At 37.1% G+C, this 21538-nt stretch overlaps 1 protein-coding gene and 1 long non-coding RNA gene across 6 annotated transcripts in view; one reads left to right on the forward strand and one right to left on the reverse strand.

Annotated features, from left to right (window-relative positions):
- The window catches only part of LOC116791458, a 36939-nt gene extending 17233 nt beyond the window's left edge, over nucleotides 1–19706 (forward strand). For all 3 annotated transcript variants that reach the window (XR_004358757.1, XR_004358756.1, XR_004358754.1), the window contains exons 6-7: nucleotides 6973–7126; nucleotides 19409–19706. This is a non-coding gene — a long non-coding RNA (uncharacterized LOC116791458). The remainder of the gene's footprint in view (nucleotides 1–6972; nucleotides 7127–19408) is intronic.
- The window catches only part of PLS1 (plastin 1), a 44099-nt gene that overhangs the window by 15994 nt on the left and 6567 nt on the right, over nucleotides 1–21538 (reverse strand). Inside the window, exons 1-6 of one of the 3 annotated variants that reach the window (XM_032697438.1) lie at nucleotides 18559–18770; nucleotides 8297–8405; nucleotides 4762–4925; nucleotides 3436–3565; nucleotides 1655–1787; nucleotides 679–760 (exon numbers count right to left, since the gene is read on the reverse strand). In XM_032697438.1, coding sequence (XP_032553329.1) covers nucleotides 679–760; nucleotides 1655–1787; nucleotides 3436–3565; nucleotides 4762–4925; nucleotides 8297–8366 — 579 coding nt within the window. In that variant the 5' untranslated portion in view covers nucleotides 8367–8405; nucleotides 18559–18770. Of the gene's footprint in view, nucleotides 1–678; nucleotides 761–1654; nucleotides 1788–3435; nucleotides 3566–4761; nucleotides 4926–5362; nucleotides 5457–8296; nucleotides 8406–18558; nucleotides 18771–21538 lie in introns of those variants that run through there. The other 2 variants (XM_032697439.1, XM_032697437.1) reach the window with 2 other exon arrangements.

Here is a 21538-nt window from a genome sequence, read left to right on the forward strand (position 1 = left end):
TAAACACACATAGTATTATCTTTGCTGACAAATCTTCTTTAAAATAAGTAGAGATTACAGAACCCACTTGGAGGATTTAAAACATAGTATGGTTTAACTTTTTGTATTTTAACGTCACAGCCTGGAATGAAAAGTCTACCAATTAACTGAGGTTTTTAATCAGCATTTTTTTCTCTCTGGGCTGGTAGCTTATGGATCTACTTCCTCTTCCAGACCTATTTTCTTAAACCCAAGATCATAAAAACTGTTTCTCTCAAATTTTTTCATTACTTCATACACAATTAAAAACTGAGGTTCTCATTTTCTGTCCAAGGTGCTCTCCACTATGAAAATACATCATCCTGCCATACAGCCATGCAGGTACTTTCTGCTTTGCTAAAGTACAACCTGACCATCTACTCAAAAGTCTAAAATTATTTTCTTCAGCTACTTAGCAAAGCAAAATAAAAATAGTGAATATGGAAAGAACTAGGGAAAGCATGAAAAATCCAAGTTTTCCTGTAAATCATCTAAGAAACAGGAGAATTTAGCAGAGTATTAGAATATAGAATTTCATGCTGTATGATTTTTTTATTACATAGGAGTTTTAATTATTTTTTTTCTCCACCAGGAGAACTGTCACTAAATCAGAAAAATACTTTTTCATTTGTGGCAAGTTCCTATCCATGCAGTACTTACAGAAATAGTGAAAGGAGTGAGTTTTTTCTTATTAATAGCCCTTTCATCAATTGTATCTGGTTGTGAAAAATTGATCATTTTGCTAAGGAAGAAAAATCAAGAGTTAATTCAAACTTTCATTTTACAGAAAATATACTATTTGATTATAAACTTGTAACACTTTAAACTAGCTGAAAATACTTATGACAAGATTTAAAAAAACCCTCATCATCCTCTAAATCTCCTCTCCCCGTTAAATACTTGCACATTCATTCAGAATGCCCCAGATAATGTTGCTAAAAGAAACTCGAGCATTTGGCTTTTATAATTAATAGAGCATGTCTGTACTGTCACAAAAAGGTCCTGAGAAGATTAAAACTGTAAACCAAAGTCAGTTAAATGGTCTCTACTGACACATTTTGTAATATAGTTAGTGTATTTCTGCATTGCATTTCTGTAGTACCTTGTATCTACGTGGATCTCAAAGACTAATTCACATCAATACTAACATGCTAATCCCTTGTTAGCATGGTGTATAAGTAAGTACTATTAATCTACTTTAACTAACTAGAAAGTTACAGCAAACTGAAGTTAAGGGACCTACTATATGCTCTCTGTTTTGCCATGGATTTAATTCAGATTTCTGTTCCTCCTGTTCCATGATTCAGGGACTATTAGTAACTTCTAAAAATATTTTAAACATTTTCTAATTATTTCCACTAATGAATATATGAACTGCGTAATTATCATCTCCTTTATAAACAGCCTGCACATATCTGACGAGCATAATTACGGCTCTGAAGTGGAAAACCACTTCTATAACATATGCACAGAGTCATATAAAAAATTTGCTAAAAATCACATTTCTATGGGCAAACAGATTTTCCCCATTTTACACATTGGTTGAAATATTTAGGAGTGGAATCTTGATGTTAAAGCCTATCAGAAGTTTTCCAATTCATGTCACTGTGATCAGCATTTAACCTCTCGGACTCACCAAAGAAGGATGCCATCTGCAAGGGATTTAAACAGACTGGCATCTGATGGGTTCATGGGGAGGAGGTGCTTACAGTCTGGGTCATCTTGTAGAGCTTTATTTATCCAATTAACAAAAGCAACTTTTTCTTCCTCTGAAAAAAAAGACAGCATTAAAAGAGTGGATTATCATTTTCATGAACACATACTACTAAACATCATATGTGGGTCAGAGGTTCATCTGCAATAAAACTCCTTAGTTTCACAGGGGCCAGTTATGAAAAGAATCAGACCAGTGGGAAAGAACACAAAAATGGCAAGTACAGATTGATCTTTCTCCTACTGCACCCTCTAAATATCTGGTGATTATCTGAAGAACATAAAAATCAAAGGGACATCACAGGGAAGGCATCCTCATGGCTACTTCAAATTCAGTTCTCAGCAATTACAAAGAAAAGAGGAAGATTTCTAATCAGAAATGTACAACACAATTTATACACCATTGGTTTAAAACACAGCATTTCATTCTGAGACACTGGCAATCTTTTTGAGACTCTGATCTGGACTGCTGAGCTGTATTTAGCTTTGAGAAACTTAAGAAGTTTAATATCTCAGTTTTAAATTCTCCTTATATTTAGTGCAGAATTTATTACTGTGTATCTAAGAAAGCTTATTGGGATAACAGTCAGTCGAGTATCAGTATCCACATTCCCAAACAGCACAGGTGGTATTCCTCTCACTTACCTCAAGAAGCAAACGAGAGGTACCTACACCTGACTCCTTACACTTCTTCCACTGTCAGTGGGAAACTGTGAAATTCTAGTGCACCCTTCATCTCATCATAAATGAGGTGGTGATGAAGCCAGGCCATGTGAACTGCACTTCAGTGGGGTCTGTTTCTCTCTACCAAAAATGAAAGGGAGTCTAAACCATTACCTCTGATGCCCTACAGGCATCCTTTGAGATGGAACATATTCCCAGCTTTGGGGATCTACCAATTGCAGCTGGTGCTATAAGAATCACACTGAAACAGAGGGTATTGCCACCTCTGGCTAACCAAAGTGAATCTCTCTCATATACAGAATCTTAACATGGTCTGGAACCACAGCAAATTCCAGACTCAAATCAATCAAAAAAGTTGCAATATTGCTGATAGCAATGTGATCCTGGAAGGTGGTTAACACTCTGGCCAGGAGCTGCAATGCAATTAGGCACAATTACCAACTTAAATTACATGCAGCAGGGGGAGGCAGAAAGAAACAGATCAAATATTAAAAGCAGCTTCTTAAGTGTAAGAGAGGCTATGCAAAAACCATGCAGGACTGAACAACTCTGTAATGGCAGAGACAACTGAGGGGGCCATGCCATCCTCAAAGGATATATGGTGGTTTGTTAAGGGGTTTTTAGTTTATGCTATTAACACTGTGGAAACGAAAATGAGAATTCATTTTTATCTGAATGTAGGAATAAGAGTAGATTAGCATGTAATGAAGGCAAAAGCTTGACTACCATTACTAGAAGAATGCCAAAGGGGCCATTTTTCTCCCCTTACATGCTGTCAATGCTTGTTTTGCTCTTTTGCTCTTGCAAAGAGTCCCACTTGCCTCCAAGTACAGCATGAAACTAGTAACAACTGAACATAGCTAATAAACTATTGTCCACACTTGTCTATCTCCACATACTTTCTCTGTGTTAATTTGCTTTCAACACCAACATTTTTCCATTGTTTGTTTTTTTTGTCTGTAGTGCAAATTTAAAGAGTTTCCTCCATGCAAAATTTGCACATGTTTAATTATTTCTTACCCGAATAAGAGTGCTGTGTCCCCTCACTAGAGATTGCTGATGTTCCCCCAATCGCTGTAATACCTTGCTTTTTGTTTATTGATTTTCGGAAAGATTTGCTGACATCTTTACTTTTCAATTCCTGAATTATCTGAAATCAAAAAAGTAGAGAGTATTTTGTGATTGATCATACTTTCAGATAACTAAGTGTTAATCCATATAAGTACTCTAGAGTTAGTAGTTAACCTGACTGCCTATTTATATTGACTTCTGTTCTAAAAAAAAAATTTACTGTATGGGTAAAACTAGTTTAAATCCTCTTATGAAACTTGCATAGTGGATGTCTAACATATTATTTCTCAGTGAATAACTTAATTAAGCTGTGGTAACTAGAAAAGTAGACATAGAAATAGCTACACAATTTTTCCGTAGCTGTTTTAGTAAAGTGAAACACACATCTAAAGATATGCACAGTTTTGATGCCTATAGCATATTTCTCCCACTTATTTCACCACATGCTGCACAATAAAAGGTGACAACATGACAGTTACACATGCCCTTAATCAAGCTAATACCGTTTATTCACCTGCCTGCAATGTAAACCACGTCCTAGATTTGCCAAAATATTGTAGAGGTCTCAAACTGAAAACGAAGTAATACAGTTCAACATGTAGAGGCAAATATTTGCATCTCACCTATGAACGACTTCAAATTAGAACCTTGAAAGGAAAGACCAATAGCTAGTTTAACAAGCAACCTGCTGCAATGAGCTGCACTACTCCAAATTTGAAGCAGAAAATAATCATCCCAAACACACACTAATCAACAGCCTGATAAGCTTTTGTTTCTTTTAAAGCCCACTAGTGAGTAATCCTCATTTTAAAAAGTCTAAACCTTTGAAATTCGTTCACTGAAAGGGCAAAACTCTGCCTCAGTCCCAGTAATAACCAGCCTTTAGTACAGAGATTAAGCATAGTGATAGACTAATGTTTGCACTACTAAGAGCATTCAGAGCCTGGTATCTAATTGTCTGCTCTTTTGTCAGAGCAAGGGCTGGCCCAACAGCTCCTAAAATATGTAGTCCATCCCTTCATCTTTCAATAAACAAAACAGGACTGATTTCAACTAAGGCACTCTCACATGCTGCTCGTATCAGATCTATTAAATTAAAAAGGAGAGTGAAAGAGTAAAATAACTATATATGGTATTCTAAATTGTCACAGAAAACTCAAAATAGTAGTTATATCTATCTAAAATAGTACTTAGTTATAGCACTTAATTCAGTTTCCTATCCTAATTCTTAACAGGTATCAGACAGTAGAGAAACATCCAAAGAGAGTGTCTTACAGAGACAAATTCTTCGAAGTTGATTCTCCCATCCTTGTTGCTATCTGTCACTAAAATGATTTTTTCTACAATCTCCCGGACTTTGTAACCAGGCAAGGGCAGACTTGCTTCTTTAAACAGGTCCTGAAGTTCATAATCGCTGACGTACCCACTGTTGTCAATGTCTGGAAAATGAAAGCACGAGTTGTTACACTTACATAAAGAACCAAGTGTAGTAACTGTAAAGAATAAATCAAGTGTGAGAAATGCAGTTCTAGCAGATAAGTATTTCTTTTCCTGACAGACATAAGTAAGTATGAAGGAATGCTTGTGGATTACAGGGACAACTGTCTAGGCCTTGTGCCATCTTGTGATGTACTTTCTCAGGAGCTATCTTATGATCCAGAGCACAGCTATAACAAGATAGCAAATTTTCAAGTAGTGAAGTTGAAGCTTTTTTTTTTTTAAGACGCCCAACAAAATTATCTATAAACCTTCAAGTGAGAGGGAGATCAATTAATATATGCTTCCCTGTCAATATTATACCATTTGCAATCAGGAAACTAAGACCTGATGCATGTTGTTATTAGAAGAGTACACTTACACAAGAAAAACTACTTACACAAGAACTCTGCCTGACTCTGCATTTTGTTTCTTATCCTAGTATCTGATAGACATTTTCTGTTCTTCAAAACTTTTGATGTGGTTAGGCTTACCTGTGAAGAATAAATCCAGGATGATCTGTATCTGTTTATTAAAGGTGACCTTCCTTAATCTATTAACTAGCTCTGTTGGGAACAATTTGTGCTGCCACCTTCACTCACACTTGGCTCCCAAGACCACACAGCAAGAATGTTCATGTACAGCAAAGTATCAGAATGCTTTTTTTCAAAAAGAGGTATAGTACAGCTTCACAATTGTGGAAGGAAATTAATGGCTGTATCATAAAAATAAATTAGGAAAAACTGAGTATAATCTGTGTTACTCATCATGAATAATGCAGCAGCAGAGAAACAATCAAAAATACCCTTTGTACTTTCACCTTAGGCCAATCTCTGTGCAGAGAGCTGACTTCAATTCATCTTAGTATAATAAAGTATCATTTTACACCTATGTTTTTACCCAGAGTAACACATAAATGAACCAACCACATTAACTGTTCCTGTTTTTTTAAATCTGTGCATATTTCCATATATATGTATACACATATTTATACAAGCAGAATTTGAATATGCCAGTAAAATAGCCTTACCTGTACCTGTAGTGCATTGGCTATACAATGGAGAGAAGTACTTTTAAAAGCAGAAAAGCTATAGTCCATACACAGTACAGATGAAGTTCAATCAAATACAAGAAATCATATCCAGCCTAAGTAATGCTGGATATAATGCCCATCATTTTATATATTTAAGGTTAATATTTTCCATGTTTGACAGTAATTTACAATGTCTATGATCATATTAAAGCTCTTGAAAAATATTAGTTAATAGTATTTTCCCAGCTCTACCAACAATCAATCTAAGGGAATCAATTTAAGAGAACATCACAATCAGTCAAAAAGAGAAGCAGATGATGTGACCACCTTTCTGACTTATCAAGGTGCTCCCTTGATTTTTTTTTTGTTTTCTAGTTAAAAACCTCTCTTCATATTGTCCATGGTATCAGAACTCAGCCAATAATACCACAGTGGATGAATGTGCCTCTCACTGCAGAAAGGCAAGCAGAGAAATATGCTTTCATCTCTAGCCATAATTGATTGCTGTACACTAATTTTCTCGTAATTCATACTACACTGTGTAGCTTCTGTCCAGCTTCACACGGCAGCCACATTTCACTGTTGACAAAAGGCTAAAAACACCTGATTAAAAAAAATAATTTTGTGTTTTGAATACTATCAAAAACTCATAAATCACTACACAGACAAATTTTATGTCTGCAACTGCATTAATTCATCCACTGGCTTGCAGACATGTAAAACTACAGGTAATAACAGGGATGGTCTAAACAGCAGAGGACATGCTCATGAGCTCACTCAGATTACCAGCTATTTTATTTCTCTAGGTTCATCTTTCACGGGGGGTAAGTTTCCATGATGACAAGCTGAGAGTTAAATACATGCCTTCTCTCAGTTTACCAATGTAGCTGCAAGGAATTTATCCATAAAGACATTGGAAAAGTAAAAATGAAAAAAAAAAAAAAAACCTAATGACGTTTAATGTCTGTATTTTACAGGAAGCATAAAGAAGAAAGTGCTTTTCAGTGAACAGGAGCAGGACAGACAATTCTTACAGTAGAAATGTGAAAACACGCAGGCAGGAAATGGAGAAAAAGAAGGAATGCAGATGGTGAAAAACCAACCAAAGAGAAAAGCAGTTAGACAACACCAGTGAGTATCTACCTGTGTTAACATCTCCCTGATGTTACACTGATACAGGTATACAGTGCTCTTCCCTTTGGCCTGTTGTTCCAGCACCTGCAGGCTACAGACTCCTTGAGCTACAGGTGTCATGAGGAGTCTTTAACAGCAACTCATAAATTACCTTCCATGGATGTATCTTTCTCCTTTTAGGATATCTACTCTTTTCTGGTCTTGAGTCAATGGGTTCATGGTTTAATTATTTATAATGAAGAAAAGTTACTTCTTTTTATTTTAAGCTTTCTGACTCTATTGGGCATCACTGATACTTCTATTGACAGAACCTGCATAATTCCTTCTTCACCTCCTCCTACTCATTGTCTTAAATCTCTAACATACAGTTTCCCAATAGCTTCTTCACCAAGGTAAAGACTCATAACATTTAAGACTTCTTGCCTGACATTACCCTGTTCCCCCCATTATGATTGAATGCAAACATGTCTGTTTGATTTCCTGAGCTGCACAGTCACACATCACCCCCCAAAACTGCAGCAAATAGGAAATAAAGCAGACATGAACTTTAACAATAGCAGTGCAATCTGGAAATAAGGGTTAGTTGCTATCTAATTTCTCACTCTGTTTACTCTGATTAATCTGTAAACATCCTGTCAAACATAGAAAATTGTAGTTGTTTATTAACATCTGCTAGCTACAAAAGCAAGACTAAAAAATCTGCAAGTTTAGCTTACTTAGAATGTAAAATCCAATAGAATAAATGAAAAGAGAAATTATTAGTTCACCAAAGCATGAAAGTAAAGTAAAAACCAAGTACCAGTAATCTAACATGAAAATATATAAGACTGGAAGCTTAATCAAACTTTTTTTTGCAGATTTAAGGAAATCAAAAAACTGAATTTTGAGACCTATGATGTAGCATATGCAAAGGCACAAATAATGCAACTGCCCAGTAAGAAAATACATCTGTTTTCAATGCTGGAGGTGAAAGAAATTAACACACATAGTTTTAGTGAAAATATGGGGTTCTATGCAAATATTCTTATTTTATTAGATATTACCGGCAACACAGAGGGAAAACACGTCCCTATCAAAATAAGGTGATCCATAAAGATTTCTTCCACAAATCATAAACAGTTTTGCAATGTTAATGGCATCCTTATTGTTTTATTATTTAAAACATACCTATTTTGCCAAATGCTTCTCTTAGTTCTTCAAGCTCTTCACGAGATATAGTAGTTATGTTGTTTTCCATCTTTGGACAGCAGGAAGTGTTGTCCTCAATTGCCTATACCTAATAATAATAAAAAGGAAAGATATAAGGCTGTAATTCCACATACATATAAAGTTACTGATCTTTTCAACACAAGGTACCAGACTTGAATGACGTGTCCAGGCCTAGCACACTTAAAACATTACAAACAACACTTTAAAGTACATCAAATAACCAGCAATTCTTTTCACTCAGTAATAGTGACTGAGAATTCACAACAGCAGCACCTGTTTACATACACTTGGTGCTTCCATTTGCATATAAGCACCGACCAGCAATCTACCTCTATGCTTGAGTGGTTTTCCAACATTAAGGTCTCCTTACACTTCAACAAACAATTTTTAGAAACATCAATTCCTAAGTGCAGTGCAGTATCATTGCCAAGTAGTGGTTAGTGCTAGGATCTAGTCCTGCCAAGCACTGAGCACTCCAGCATTTAAACAGCAATAAACCTCAGTGGGACACTTTCAAGTACCTGCCTACAATCTGTGGGTGAACACTGAAGAGCCTTTTCACAGCTCCTGACCTGCACCACTCCTTTGACACCCTGTTGTCTCATAACACTGTCAAAGAGCCGAATGAAGGCTTTTACTGAGCAAAGACTGGAGTCTCAGTGTGAATCTTTCTCTACTGACCTCCATAAAAAAGCAAAACAAAACTGAAGGCAAGAGGTCAATAAATCCCCATGACAGATCTTTGCCCGTTTCCTCTTATTGAAGCTTTACTGCAACAGGATGATTCAGACTTGTTGGTACTAAGTGCAGCTTTGTACAGAAGTCACACACAATTGTCTCAATACACAAGCTTGTATTTGCCTTTGCCATTTCCCACTGTGCCCGTGCCACGGGCACACACAAGGCAAGCCCAGGGCAGCACCACCTGCCTGCACTCAGCTCTGACAGCACCTGGCTGGAGACAGAGAGCACAACGTGCTGCAGGTGGGGCTGTGCCTTCCATAAACATCAAAATTTAATCTTTGCTTTTACTTTATAAGCCAAAAGGGGCAAAAATCCACCTTACATAAGTATTTCCATCAAAGCTGCTCTATACTTGAGAATGATTCCCCTTCTGGTTTAGTGTTTTTGCATTAGAGCAAGAAGAAAAATAGTCCTGTAATGACCAAGCTATCATTTGCTCATATTAATTAAATTCAGATCTGCTATATGCAGCTGCTTGTTCCCCAAAAATTGTGCATATCAACAGAACAGTACTGTTACCCACTGGACAAGACTCTAGAAGGGGAAACCTGCCTTCAACAATTAGTTTTATCATGGATCATGCTGGATGCCCTTGGGAAAGACTGTCCCTTTGTTTCCCACCTTTTGTGGAAAGCTTTTCTTCCACGATGCTATGTAAAAAGAGTTCTTAAACAACAGTGGGTTATTCTAAATAGCTCCTGTCTGCTTTACTTAGGTTAGTATTTTCTGTGTCTTCACTGGGACTGTTCCTGCAGGTCACACAGGATATGGCCTTGAGTGTGGGTGGCAAGTTAAGTCTTTTTCCTTCATGTCACTAGATCTTATTTAAGTACTAAAATCCTACTTATCCATTTTGCTAAGCTTACCAATAGCATGTACAGTCTTCATATTCAAAAGAAAAAAGATATTTAAAATATATATTCAGAAAAAAAATCACCCTTCACACAGATGTTTCTGGAAGTGCAAGTACCTTCACTGGAAACCTGGTTTGGCAATTAAAGAAATACTGAACTGTGGAAAAATTGGTGAAAAAATAAAACATTTAAATCCAAATTACTAAGGAAATTTAAAGGACTCCAAATCTGCAAAAAACCAGATGACAATTCTCTGAAACACAGAAACAGCACAACAAAGCATAAGTGAACTATTTAGCCATGCAGGTGTAAAAGACAACATCACTTCTGTCGTCCTATTAATGTTTTTAACTATTTACCATTATCATGAGTCAGATTTTATGAGAAACAATTTCTAAAAAGTTGCAATGCAATTAGTTTCACTGCTGCCCTTTTATGATTCATGATTTAGATTTCACATCATATTCTACTTCAGAAAATAGCAATCTTTGATTTCCAAAGATGTAGATTATTTCAGTTACACAGTAGAAACATCTGTTCTTGAATGAAGCAGATAAATAAAGCTAATAATTCTGCTCTAAAGAGACAGCCTTAAATAGCCTATGATATCATTACAGGGTAAATTAGCTGGTCAATTAAATGGCAGAAGTACTGCAATCATGGTTCTGGCATTCAGGAGAGACAGTTTGAACCATCAGCGACAACACCCAAACTAGTCAGACATTTCAGACAATTTCAATACAGAAACAGGGACCTTCTATCTAAGCTAATAAATACCTTGCACACCCAGGCTAGTCAGCACCCAAGATGACTCAGTGCACAGGCAATTCTGACAAGATTTAGCCTCCAAAGGTATCTGTCTTGGAACTATGACTACCTGTTGAAAAGTACATAGAGAGAACATTTCTCTGTACTCTGGTGGCGTTCAGATGACACTTTGATTGTCTGTAGTCTGTACTTATATCAAACTGTCTCCTGCTGCCCCAGGACAGGGTAGGTACAAACACTGTTTTAATGCTGAAAAAGCACCCTTCATCCTCTTTTCAATCCTTGACAATATCCTTAACGTGAACTGACAGTATTCATGTATCCCTAGCCTGCCTTCTATGCCTGGAAGGCTTTTTGTGTCTAAAGACAGTTCCCTAGAATCTCCTGGAAATTGTCCACATCCAACACAATACAGATACCAACCATCGTGGTATTTCTCTGTGTGCAGTGGAGTATCTGTGGCTGAGCAACCACACAGGATGAAGTGAGTAGGTCAAGGAGCAGTTCCTGCCACTTTTTTGACCTGTTATCAAAGCTGCCAGAAAAAAATAGAGCAGTTAATTGGCAATCAGGCCCAATAGTTGTCTCCATCCCTGCAGGCAAGTGGCAATTTCTTTTCCAGCTCTTCATTTCAAATTCTATTTGCCTCATTTCCACACGCAGCTGCTACTGCAATGACAATGGACTTTACAAATGCTGACTCGAGAGCTTATTTTCCTTTGTCGCTGTTCTTTTTTCTGGCATCGGGGACACACCTCCTCTGTCCCTGCTGCAAATACCATCTATTGCTGCATCATCCTCAAAGCTGTTGTCTCTAATGACAGTCAAGATAGCCTAATTTGCATACACAGGTTGTGCTTTTATGTCAATAACCAGCTGGTTATTACTATGTACTGTCTATAATTACAAAACGTGAAAATTCTGCTTCTCTTGTTGGGCTTTGAATCAAACTGCTATAGATTTTAATGGAAAAAAAAACCCCACAGAAATACATGGTTTAACTTGTAGTATTCCTGTGTTAGCTATCCATGATTCTTTAAGTCGATGTGATGAGAACAGAACAGCTTTCAAGCACTATTAGTGTGTTTTAATCTCTTGTCAGATTGAACTAGGAGTTCTATCCAGTCTCAGAAAGAAAATAATGCATTATAAAGTATAAGACACACAAAAAGAACTTTAAAACAAGAATATGCATCACATATTCCCTTTGGTCAGTAAGGATAGAAGAGGAAATGCTAATTAAAAATTAGTTGAAATATTTGCATATAATAAAGATTTGAGCAGTGAAACAGAATGTTCGCTCGATATGAACACACAAAGGTTTCTGATGTATTTCCAAGAAGATAAAACTGCCCAAGTTTTTTTGTTTTATGTTTTGGTTTCCCCTCCCAAACTGAGCTGGAAAGATCTTTTTACTTATGCCAAAATTATTCTTGACCTCCAAGTATAAAGATGATTAGTGGCCAAATAGATCAGTTCTTTAACAACGTGAAAGCAAAAATGATTGTATGTGTTTCACTAGTGGTCTGTAATAAAACAGCAGTGGAGACTAACTTTTTTTTAAACTTACTAGAGATTAACTTTTTATCTTACTGTGATAATGCTCTTAATCTTTATGACAAAATGAATAATCATTAGACTTCAGTGACTTCATAATTTTTTTATTATTATTATTGTTTGCACTAGCATAGGATATAGAAAGATAGCTTATCTTTCCCATATCTGTGAAAAAGCTGCAGGAGACATTCATATGAGAGAAATATACTCTATGTTATCCAAAGTGAGAGAAGCCTTGACTGCAGAATACAGTCACAGAACACAGAATAGCAGGTTGGGAAGCACCTCAAGGATTCACTACTCCAACCTTCCTTGGCAAAAGCACAGTCTAGAAAAAATGGCCCAGCAGCCTGTCCAGTCAAACCTTAGAAGTGTCCAGTGATGGAGAATCCACCATTTCCCTGGGGAGATTATTCCAGTGGCTGACTGTTCTCATTGGGAAAAATACTCCTCTTGTGAGCAATGGGAATGTCCACAGGAGCAACCTGTACCCATTACCCCTCCTCTCTTTTCCATGTGATTCCTTGTAAGGGAAAGTCTCCATCCACTTTGTAGTCACCCTCTAAATATTGGAACATTGTAATAAGGTCTCCCCTAAGCCTTCTTTTCTCATGGCTGAACCAACCCAGTTCTCTCAGCCTTTCCTCCTGTGGCAGCTTCCCAGTTCTCTGATCATGTTTGAGGCCCTTCTCTGGACCCTTTCCAGCCTGTCCTCATCTTTTTTTGTGAGCAGGAACCAAAACTGAACACAGTGTTCCAGGTGTGGCCAGTTCTCTAAACATAGAAAGAACTAATCTAATACACCCGTAGAATGAAGAGCACTGGGTCTTATAAAGGAAGAAGGTACAAAAATAGATCCACTCCTAATGCAGCAAAGAGGATGCTTGTAAACCCTAAAAACAGGAGAGCACTGAAAGGTCAATATAATTAGCTATACACATACATATACCTGCATATATATATATATAAATGAGGTATTGCAAGCAGATTGCTAGTTTTTGAAAAAAGAGACCAGGTATAATTATGGTATCAGTTACAGTTATTAACAGAATAGTAAAAAGAGCAAATGTCTTTACATACCACACACTCAATCTGAGGCTTCACAACCTGGAAGACTCAGAGTAGGTTTCTCAGCCTGGGCTTGTAAACATGGCTGGATACATTTATGACAATCAAAAGTATGTAATTACTACAAGTTAGATAATTACAATGAAGAAATGTTGTTCTTCAACATACAAACTAATAAACCACGAAATTTTCCTCAGTCTTTTATGTATAGGCATTACATAGTGAATAAGGTGCAATTTAAGATGGGAAAAATGGTATTTTTAACTTCTTCCAAACTGTATGTACTGATCTTTGCTAGAGGAAGGCTATCAAACCAGCCACTGTGATAAATTCTGTGTCCATGAAATACATATCTCTTGTAAAGAGGACTAGATTTACAGTGAAATTAATTATTCACTCTGTAGGAATTTATTCATTGTAGTACAGTAACTCTGGAGAATAATAAAATCAACATCTCTGCTATGCCTTAAGGATAAACCTGGATGACTTGTGAATAAACAGTAAAACAAGCCAAGATATCTGTCAGACCGGTCATGGGCCTGATCTGAATTCACTTACTCTGGTATAGGAACAGATTAATTTCATGAGGCTCAGGTCAGGATTAAGAGTAACTCTCCTACAAAGCAGATAAAAGCTTACTTCAGAAAGATACCTTTTCATCCAAACAAAATGCCTCCAGCTTCTTCTGGCTGCCGGGATACAGAACAGCCACGCAAGTGTATCCCCGGGATCAGTTTCAGGCCGTTTCCTCTGCATGCATCATTGACCAGCAGCTCAAACTGCCTGGGCTTTGCGTTGTTGCATTCAGCACTCCAGATAAAAAATATCAATGGAAACCTTACCTATGCCAAAGGGACCACTTCTAGGCAAGCAATTTTGGAAAAAGGCTATTGCACGCAGAGTTTGTGGAAGCAGCTTTCCTGAAACGTCCTGCAAACCTCACGTGTTTACAATCTAGCAACATAAACATTTTGGGTTGAATTTGCCCAAATGGATTATCTCAGATCCCATTCTGCTTTGGTTAACTAGGAGTTTACAAGTTTCACCTGCCTCCAGCACAGGGCTGAGACTGTTGTATCCCCTGTTGTGACAGCAAGAGCAAATCTGAAATAGTGCCATTCTCTGTGAAACTGGGACACTGAGGTGGCACAAGTCAATACCCCCAACACTGCAGAGCCATAACCATAAGTTACTACATTCTAACTGTGTTTTCTGAGGTTTATAAATACAGTCATTCCTAACACTGGTTGTAGTTAGATCACTTCTCCAGGTAACAGAACAGCAAGAAGTTCAATTTGTGTATTTCCACAGTACAGTGTGTCCAGGGCTCCCTACTGACAGCAAACCATTTCCAGATGAAACATATGTCAACAAAGCTGCTGCCAAGCCACAGGCAGATTTTTCTTAGGTAGTTGTCAATTCCAGGCAAATCAGTGTTAGGAATACAAACCCAAGATTTTTCTCACAGATCTGTCGATAAGAGGCAACACTTCTGTTTCTCAGAACACAAAATCAGATTGTCTGCAAAACCAATACACCCCTTAATCTGAAGCAAAATCATTCTACTTTTGAGAGGAGCTTTATGTTCTACATGATGGAAGTGTCAAGACTCAGTATTCTGGACAATCTGCATATTTTGTGTAATTTAAACATATTGCCTTTCCAATAAATTATGGAGTACAGAATCAAAGTGTACATAACAAACGTGTGCCATAATAAGCTACAAATTAAGGGACACAAAAATAAATTTTCCCTACATGGAAGTAGGGAAGTTTAAACATGGTTAGATTCAAAAAGCTCTGATCCAATGTAAGGGCTGGATACAGTAAATCTGCTAAAGGGGCACTTGCTTTCGGTTTTATTACCAAGAACCTTTGCCTTGGTAAAAGTTCAACACCAGCATGTACATGGTATCCAACTTCTGTCAAGAGAAGTACAGACACACAGGGAAAATGAAAGCATAGTAAGAACTTGAATACACTCACACCATAAGTCTTAATTACCTTTTATGCTATCTCAACATCTTTCATGTTTTTCATTCCTCAACAATATAAATACATTCTTCAACAAGATAAATATTTAATCAGGAAGAAGAACACAAAAGGCATAAGGACTTAATTTTTAACATAAACATACCAACTATTCTCTAGTAAGACTGTTTTCACTAAAAAGTGTTCTCAGAACTCATTGTGAATAAAAGCAGCTTATGAAATAGAATAAACAAAAATAGAGTTGCAACATTTTACAATGGGAAAGAATGGTCCTGTTATGCCTTTTAAAGAAGTTTGAGCCTACTACTTGTAGGCAAACAACTTGGAAAGAAGTTTAAATGTGTGGACATCAGACACTCAGGTGTGCCACCAACCTACAGCAGTTCAGCTCTGGAACACCCTAATCAAGCCTTCCAGTTGCTCTAAAGGAGATTAGTTACTTTTGCATTCAGGTGCAGGACACCCATCAAGGGCTCACCATGCACTTTATCACATATTACCCCAGCAAAGGTACCAGAGTACTGAGAACAAGTTTTTCAGTCGTATTCCAACAATTTCAGCTGGAGTCAGCTGGATATGTGACTTTCAGCATCTCTAATAATCACACTATAAATAAGCTAGTGAAAAACTTTAGAAACAAAAATAAGTCAAGTACAACATAACTGCAATTAGAAGGAGATTGCAACTGCAAGAGAGAGAGAAGCAGCTCTTGTTTGGTGCTGCTATGGAAATGCAAGTGTAAACAGAAAGGTTCCTCAAAGTCTCAGTTCCATTGTCCATTATACACACAGAAAGTCACAGACATACTAATATTTTGATTTTACAATAAGTAGGTCTTGCATCCAGCAATAAAACCTGTACACTGTTAATGGCACACAAGGACAGGAAACAGCAGGCAAAAACAGTGTCAGGAGAAGTGGGTCTGAGGAATTCCCTTGGGAGACACAAGATTATGCAGAAGATCTTCCATTTGTTGAGGACATCCTAAAACAAGTGTCTCCTCAAGCCTATTGGAAAATGTACATTTGTAGAAACCACTAGGATTGTAATACATGTGACCTTTGTGGGTGTGGTACTAATGCTGCCAATGTAAATCATTTTAGTGTTGCTTTAGCTTTCACCTTACTGTCCAGAGTCTAGAATAATTTTTATCTTTTACTGATACAGTTCAAATTAGTGCTCACAAAGGAAATCCACAGGTCCTGGTATAAAACTCCTGAAACTTGCCACCCATTCCTGAGCGCTGTGTGGCTCACATTTGAGAGAGCCACTTTCACCTCTGTGCTTCTGGTATATAACCTAGTTACAATTGGGTCTGCTCCTTCTCACAATTAAAGTCACGTGTATTTCCAAAGAAAAACTTTATTCACACTAATCATTAATGTGTTTTCCTTAGACAGCTCAAAAACACTACCGAGCCCGCCCACAATAACCCAAAATAATAATGGTAACAGAAGTGAGGCAACCCCATCATCTCATCTTTTTATCCAACAATCTGAAGCTGGGGTTTTGAATATAAACTAAACATTTGAAGGCACTGTTCTGAAAGCAAAAATCACACTTTTCCATTTCACATATGGCACTGTCTGTATTCAAGTAATCCATGATTGCAGAACTACAGTCAAATTAATTAGCAAGGAAGTAACAGGATTAAGGTGAAATCGTGGAAGAAATTTCTTTACATGTGTAAACATAATAGTGTTTACACTGGTCCAGGAAGCATCTGACTGAGCCTTGAGCAGAAATTGTCTTTGTTTCAACAAGTTTAATCAGTTTAACAAACTGTTTCATTTTATGTGACCTTTTCTTATCTCTTCTCACCAATCTCACAATATCATTGGCCCTCTGGATGGAGCATTTGCTCCTCTCCAAAAATCAGTCTATTATACTCAATCCTATGTTCAAGGCTAACTCATCATTCGGCCTCCCTGTCCACAAGCATGCTAGACCCTTCTTCCTGGAGAACTTGTACAGGCTCCCACCAAGCACCTCTTTTGCCCTTCCTATTTCACAAGGCTACCCTTACCTCCCTGGCCATGTCCCCATATCCCCCATCTTTACCCATATGAGTATCTTGGCTTGCATATGCCTTCTGAATGCATCCACCCAGTGACCAGGAAAATGCCCTGTCTCTGGAGGGCCAGAGTTGGCAAGGATCATGCTTTCCAATTAGCACTGGAAGCTGGTGCCTCAGATGCTGGGGCCAAAAGCAAGGAAAAAATACAGTTTGTACCAACAAAACAGCCACCGAAGCCAGAAATTGTGGCAAGAAGAATTCCTACTAAGGTCAAAGCATCATAGCAGTTTTAGCATGCAAATGCATGTTAGATGGAAAGAGTCTGTAATTAACATAGAGAAAATTTGATGAGAAACTATGAAACAGTTTCTCATAAAACCCATTTGATTACCAGTAATTGTTCTGAAGAACAGAATTATTATTTTAAGTCCAAACTTGGTGCCTCTGTGGCATTTCATTAGAGCAAACCACACTAAAATATAAATGGAAAGGCTACACTAATAAAAGCAAGTTCGTTCAGGCACTCCATTCTCAAGTCACTCTTTTGTGCCTAGGCTGCTGTTACATATCAAGTTTACAACAGCAAAAGAGAGCAAGTTAAAAGACACACCAGCAAATGATACTTAATCTCTTTCTTTCTCTGTCTAGGTTTAGAAATATGCAGCTTTTGTTAGCATGCAACCACAATGAAAAATAAAAACTGCATTATTTTTAAAGGAAATTTTGATTAAAAAAAATCCTGAAGTTCTTATTGAAGTATCTGCATCAGTAAGAAACTCGTGCTCAGAGCTCATGACGTGTTGACAGGACCCTCATTTGACAGAGAGGCTTTCCTGGTGTCCCAGTATTCTCAAATAAGATTCACAACTTGGAGTTTATGTTTTAATTATTCCTGTACTTCTCTAATGAGCTATAGCATTGCTAGCTAATTACTAAACAGAAAAGCTAACCAGAAGCAATAGTCATAAACCCAACTTTTCAAAAACAATCACAAGTCAGAACCTAAGCAACTAAAAAACCCATGAAATACAGAATGACATCTATCTTCTGTTTTCAGATACTTCTCATTATTATCAGATTAAATTTTCAAGCTTTTCTTTGTAACTGGAAGGACTAGAAATTCGTTTTAAAACTGTGACAAATTACAATTTCGCTTGTTTCACAGTTTTTCAGAGTTTGCTGGATTTTGCATTCCATCTACTACAAGCAAAGTGTACTCACCTTCAACTGTTTAATCTGTCACAGTGTCACTGATAGTTTTACAGTAACTTTTGCAAAGCTGTCAGTATTTGTCCCAAGCCTCTATTTCTTCCAGATTCGATGCCGCTGGAGAGGTAGGACATACTGTACTCTCTAGTCTTTGCTAAGGAATAGGCTTTATCCTTCTATGGCATTCCTAACTTCAGAAGAGTATCCTTTTCTTAAGCTAACTGGAACATTATGAACCATTTTTCAGTTCTCTGAGCACGAAGATTACATTTAGTTAGCACCTAACTTAGAAAGCAAAACTACAAACAAAGCTGTTGGTGAACAAACAGCCCAAGAGGCAGAAGGGGAGGGAGACCTTAAAACAGCTCAAATACAACACTCCAGAAAACTATTGCCTTGATCCTCCCCTATGCTGCTCTCTGGTAGCCAGAAGCAGGAAACCTCAGCTTGCTACAAATAGTAAAACTCCAGCAGAGAGACACAAGCTAACTCTTACTAATGAACTTAGTTTTAAGGTCACTCCAGAAGTTAATCATGTGAAGATCATTAAGAGTAACAACAGACACGCATTCATTCTGCCCTCAGCAATTGAATTTACAGCCACATATTCTTCATACTCCAGCTAATTGCAATTACAAAATAGTACCAAATAGATGTGTGTTGCCAGAGTATTCTCCCCATTTCCATTAATTATCAGATGGCAGTATGGCCTTCTGACACCCACTAATGCCTCCTTCAGCTCCACATGGTTCAAAAGATTATTAGATTAGACTGATCAGCTACTATACTGCAAGCAAGCCAGGATTTTCTGTCATGGAAAATTCATAGGTTATTTTTGGGTTTCTTTTTTTCATTGGTCAAGCTGGAGAAAAAAGGAGGGTCCTCTACAGTACATGGCAAAAGCAACTGGCAGCATTTCAAAACCTGTCTCTGCAGAGTCCACAGATGCAGAAGTGCTACCTGTTTGCCAGTTCAGAGCCTTAAGGAGCTATGTTTGCACAAGTGCTGAGGATAAAAGCAGCACAGTAGTGAATCTGAGTAACTAAAGCTGAACAGGGTATTGTTTGTTAGTACCTTCCAAACTAGAGGACTATCTGGGGCATGCATGAAGTTCATTTGCTGGCACTGTAGTTCTTAATAATTACACCAGAATAAAACATCTACGGTTGTTGTTGCCAACTGTCATTTTTAATCATATTTTGAAGATGAAAAATAATGAAATTTCTGAGCAAGTTTTTTTGTAACTAAATTATTCAAAATCTCAGCCCTAGGATTCACATGATTAGGAAATAACATCATATTCTTAAATTAAAACTATTTCTGATGCTTCAGTGAAAACTTTACCATCTTTCTTAAAAATATCAGAAACCAAAAAAACCCCTTTAAAAATCCTGGGTTTAAACAATTTTATTTTTATTAGTTTGAGCTGACAGCATGAACAGACATCCCTAAGCATTTAAACTATACATTGCAACTATGCAACAAAGTCATGAGTTTAAAAAAAGAAGCCTAAATGTAAGATATATCCATGCACTTCTACTGAAACAATGAAAATCTAACATTTTAGAGTATTCATCTGTTGCAAAACAATGCATAAAAGTGTGTATGATTTTATTAACTAGAATTTCTATTTCCTTTTTACAAGTATCATAAAAACATTAATCTTACAAAAGAGTGTTAGGTTAGTAACAACCAAAAAATCATAGTTGAAAAAAAATTACTCGTGGCTTTAAAATTAATGACCTAAAGTCCCATAAAGTGACTTTTTTTTTCCTGTGTTGTTTTCTTACAACACAGAAAATACTGTAAGATGGATTACCTTTGTAAGGAGTCTTTCTGCTGAAACATGAATTCTGAATATTCCTAAATTTAATGTATTTGCATTTCCTTTGTGTTAGCCATTTTAAGATGGCCCACAACAAAGTGACAACTGTTTGCTCTCACAGCCTGCAGTACATGCTGCAGTGTTCCCAAGTTGCCAGATTACAGTCCAAAGCCTTTCCAAACTGTAACACTTTCAAAGGTAAACCTTACCATTTCTTACACCACTTGTAAGCCATAACACTTGTTAGGACTTTGAGAGCAGATTTCCACATGTTCAGCAAATAAAATACGTAAATGATAAACTATGATCTCTCAGATAAATCAACTTGTTGGTAAATCAGCTCTTTTACAAGGACAAAACCTGTCTCTGAAGGAGATCTTATCAGATAAACATTTTATTTCCCATAATATCTTTAATGAGACATTTTGTATTTTAAGGTAGCTACAAGTCTGCACCAAGGGGCTCATCCTCCTCCCACAAAAACTGGGTAACTGTCGCATTGTTTACTGTCTCTTTACAGTGACAATTCATGAAAAATAATTCCTATTTCCAGGTCTCCAAAATTAATGCTCTTAAACATTAAAAAATTATCTATACTTAAATATCTATTTTTAAATTTCTAAACATGACACAGAAATACTCATTGTGCTACTAGTATCAATTAGCAAGTCAGTGCCATGCTCACCTTCCCAAGCTTTCCCACTATTGCTGGTCTGTCTCCCGCTGGGTGAGGAGTCCAGCAGGAAGCAGCACAACTGAAGTGACATCTTAATGAAGCACTTCTTAGTGCCCAGAGACCATATAGCACCCAATCACTCATCCCACATATGCCTGTTTCCTTGAGGAGGACTGATATGGATTAATCCTATTGAGTTTAAATGCCTAGATCTTAATTTACTTAGTAAAAAGCAGAATGGTAGCTTAAACTACATGGCAGAAGAGTCTGTTCCACAGATTTATCACCACCAAAAAAAATGAAATTTCAGGAGAGAAAGCATGCAGAAATTTTGGACTGCAAAAGAAATATGTGCTTCTATTATTATAGACAATTTCATAATTGCTACTTTCTCCACGGTAATCAATCAGACAGAACCAGATTAAAAATCCCAGCGTGGCTGACCCACCACCTCTTTCACCACAGCATAAGAGCTGCCATTTTAGGGTGCA

This window comes from Chiroxiphia lanceolata, chromosome 10, assembly GCF_009829145.1.
Source record: "Chiroxiphia lanceolata isolate bChiLan1 chromosome 10, bChiLan1.pri, whole genome shotgun sequence".
NCBI lineage: Eukaryota > Metazoa > Chordata > Aves > Passeriformes > Pipridae > Chiroxiphia > Chiroxiphia lanceolata.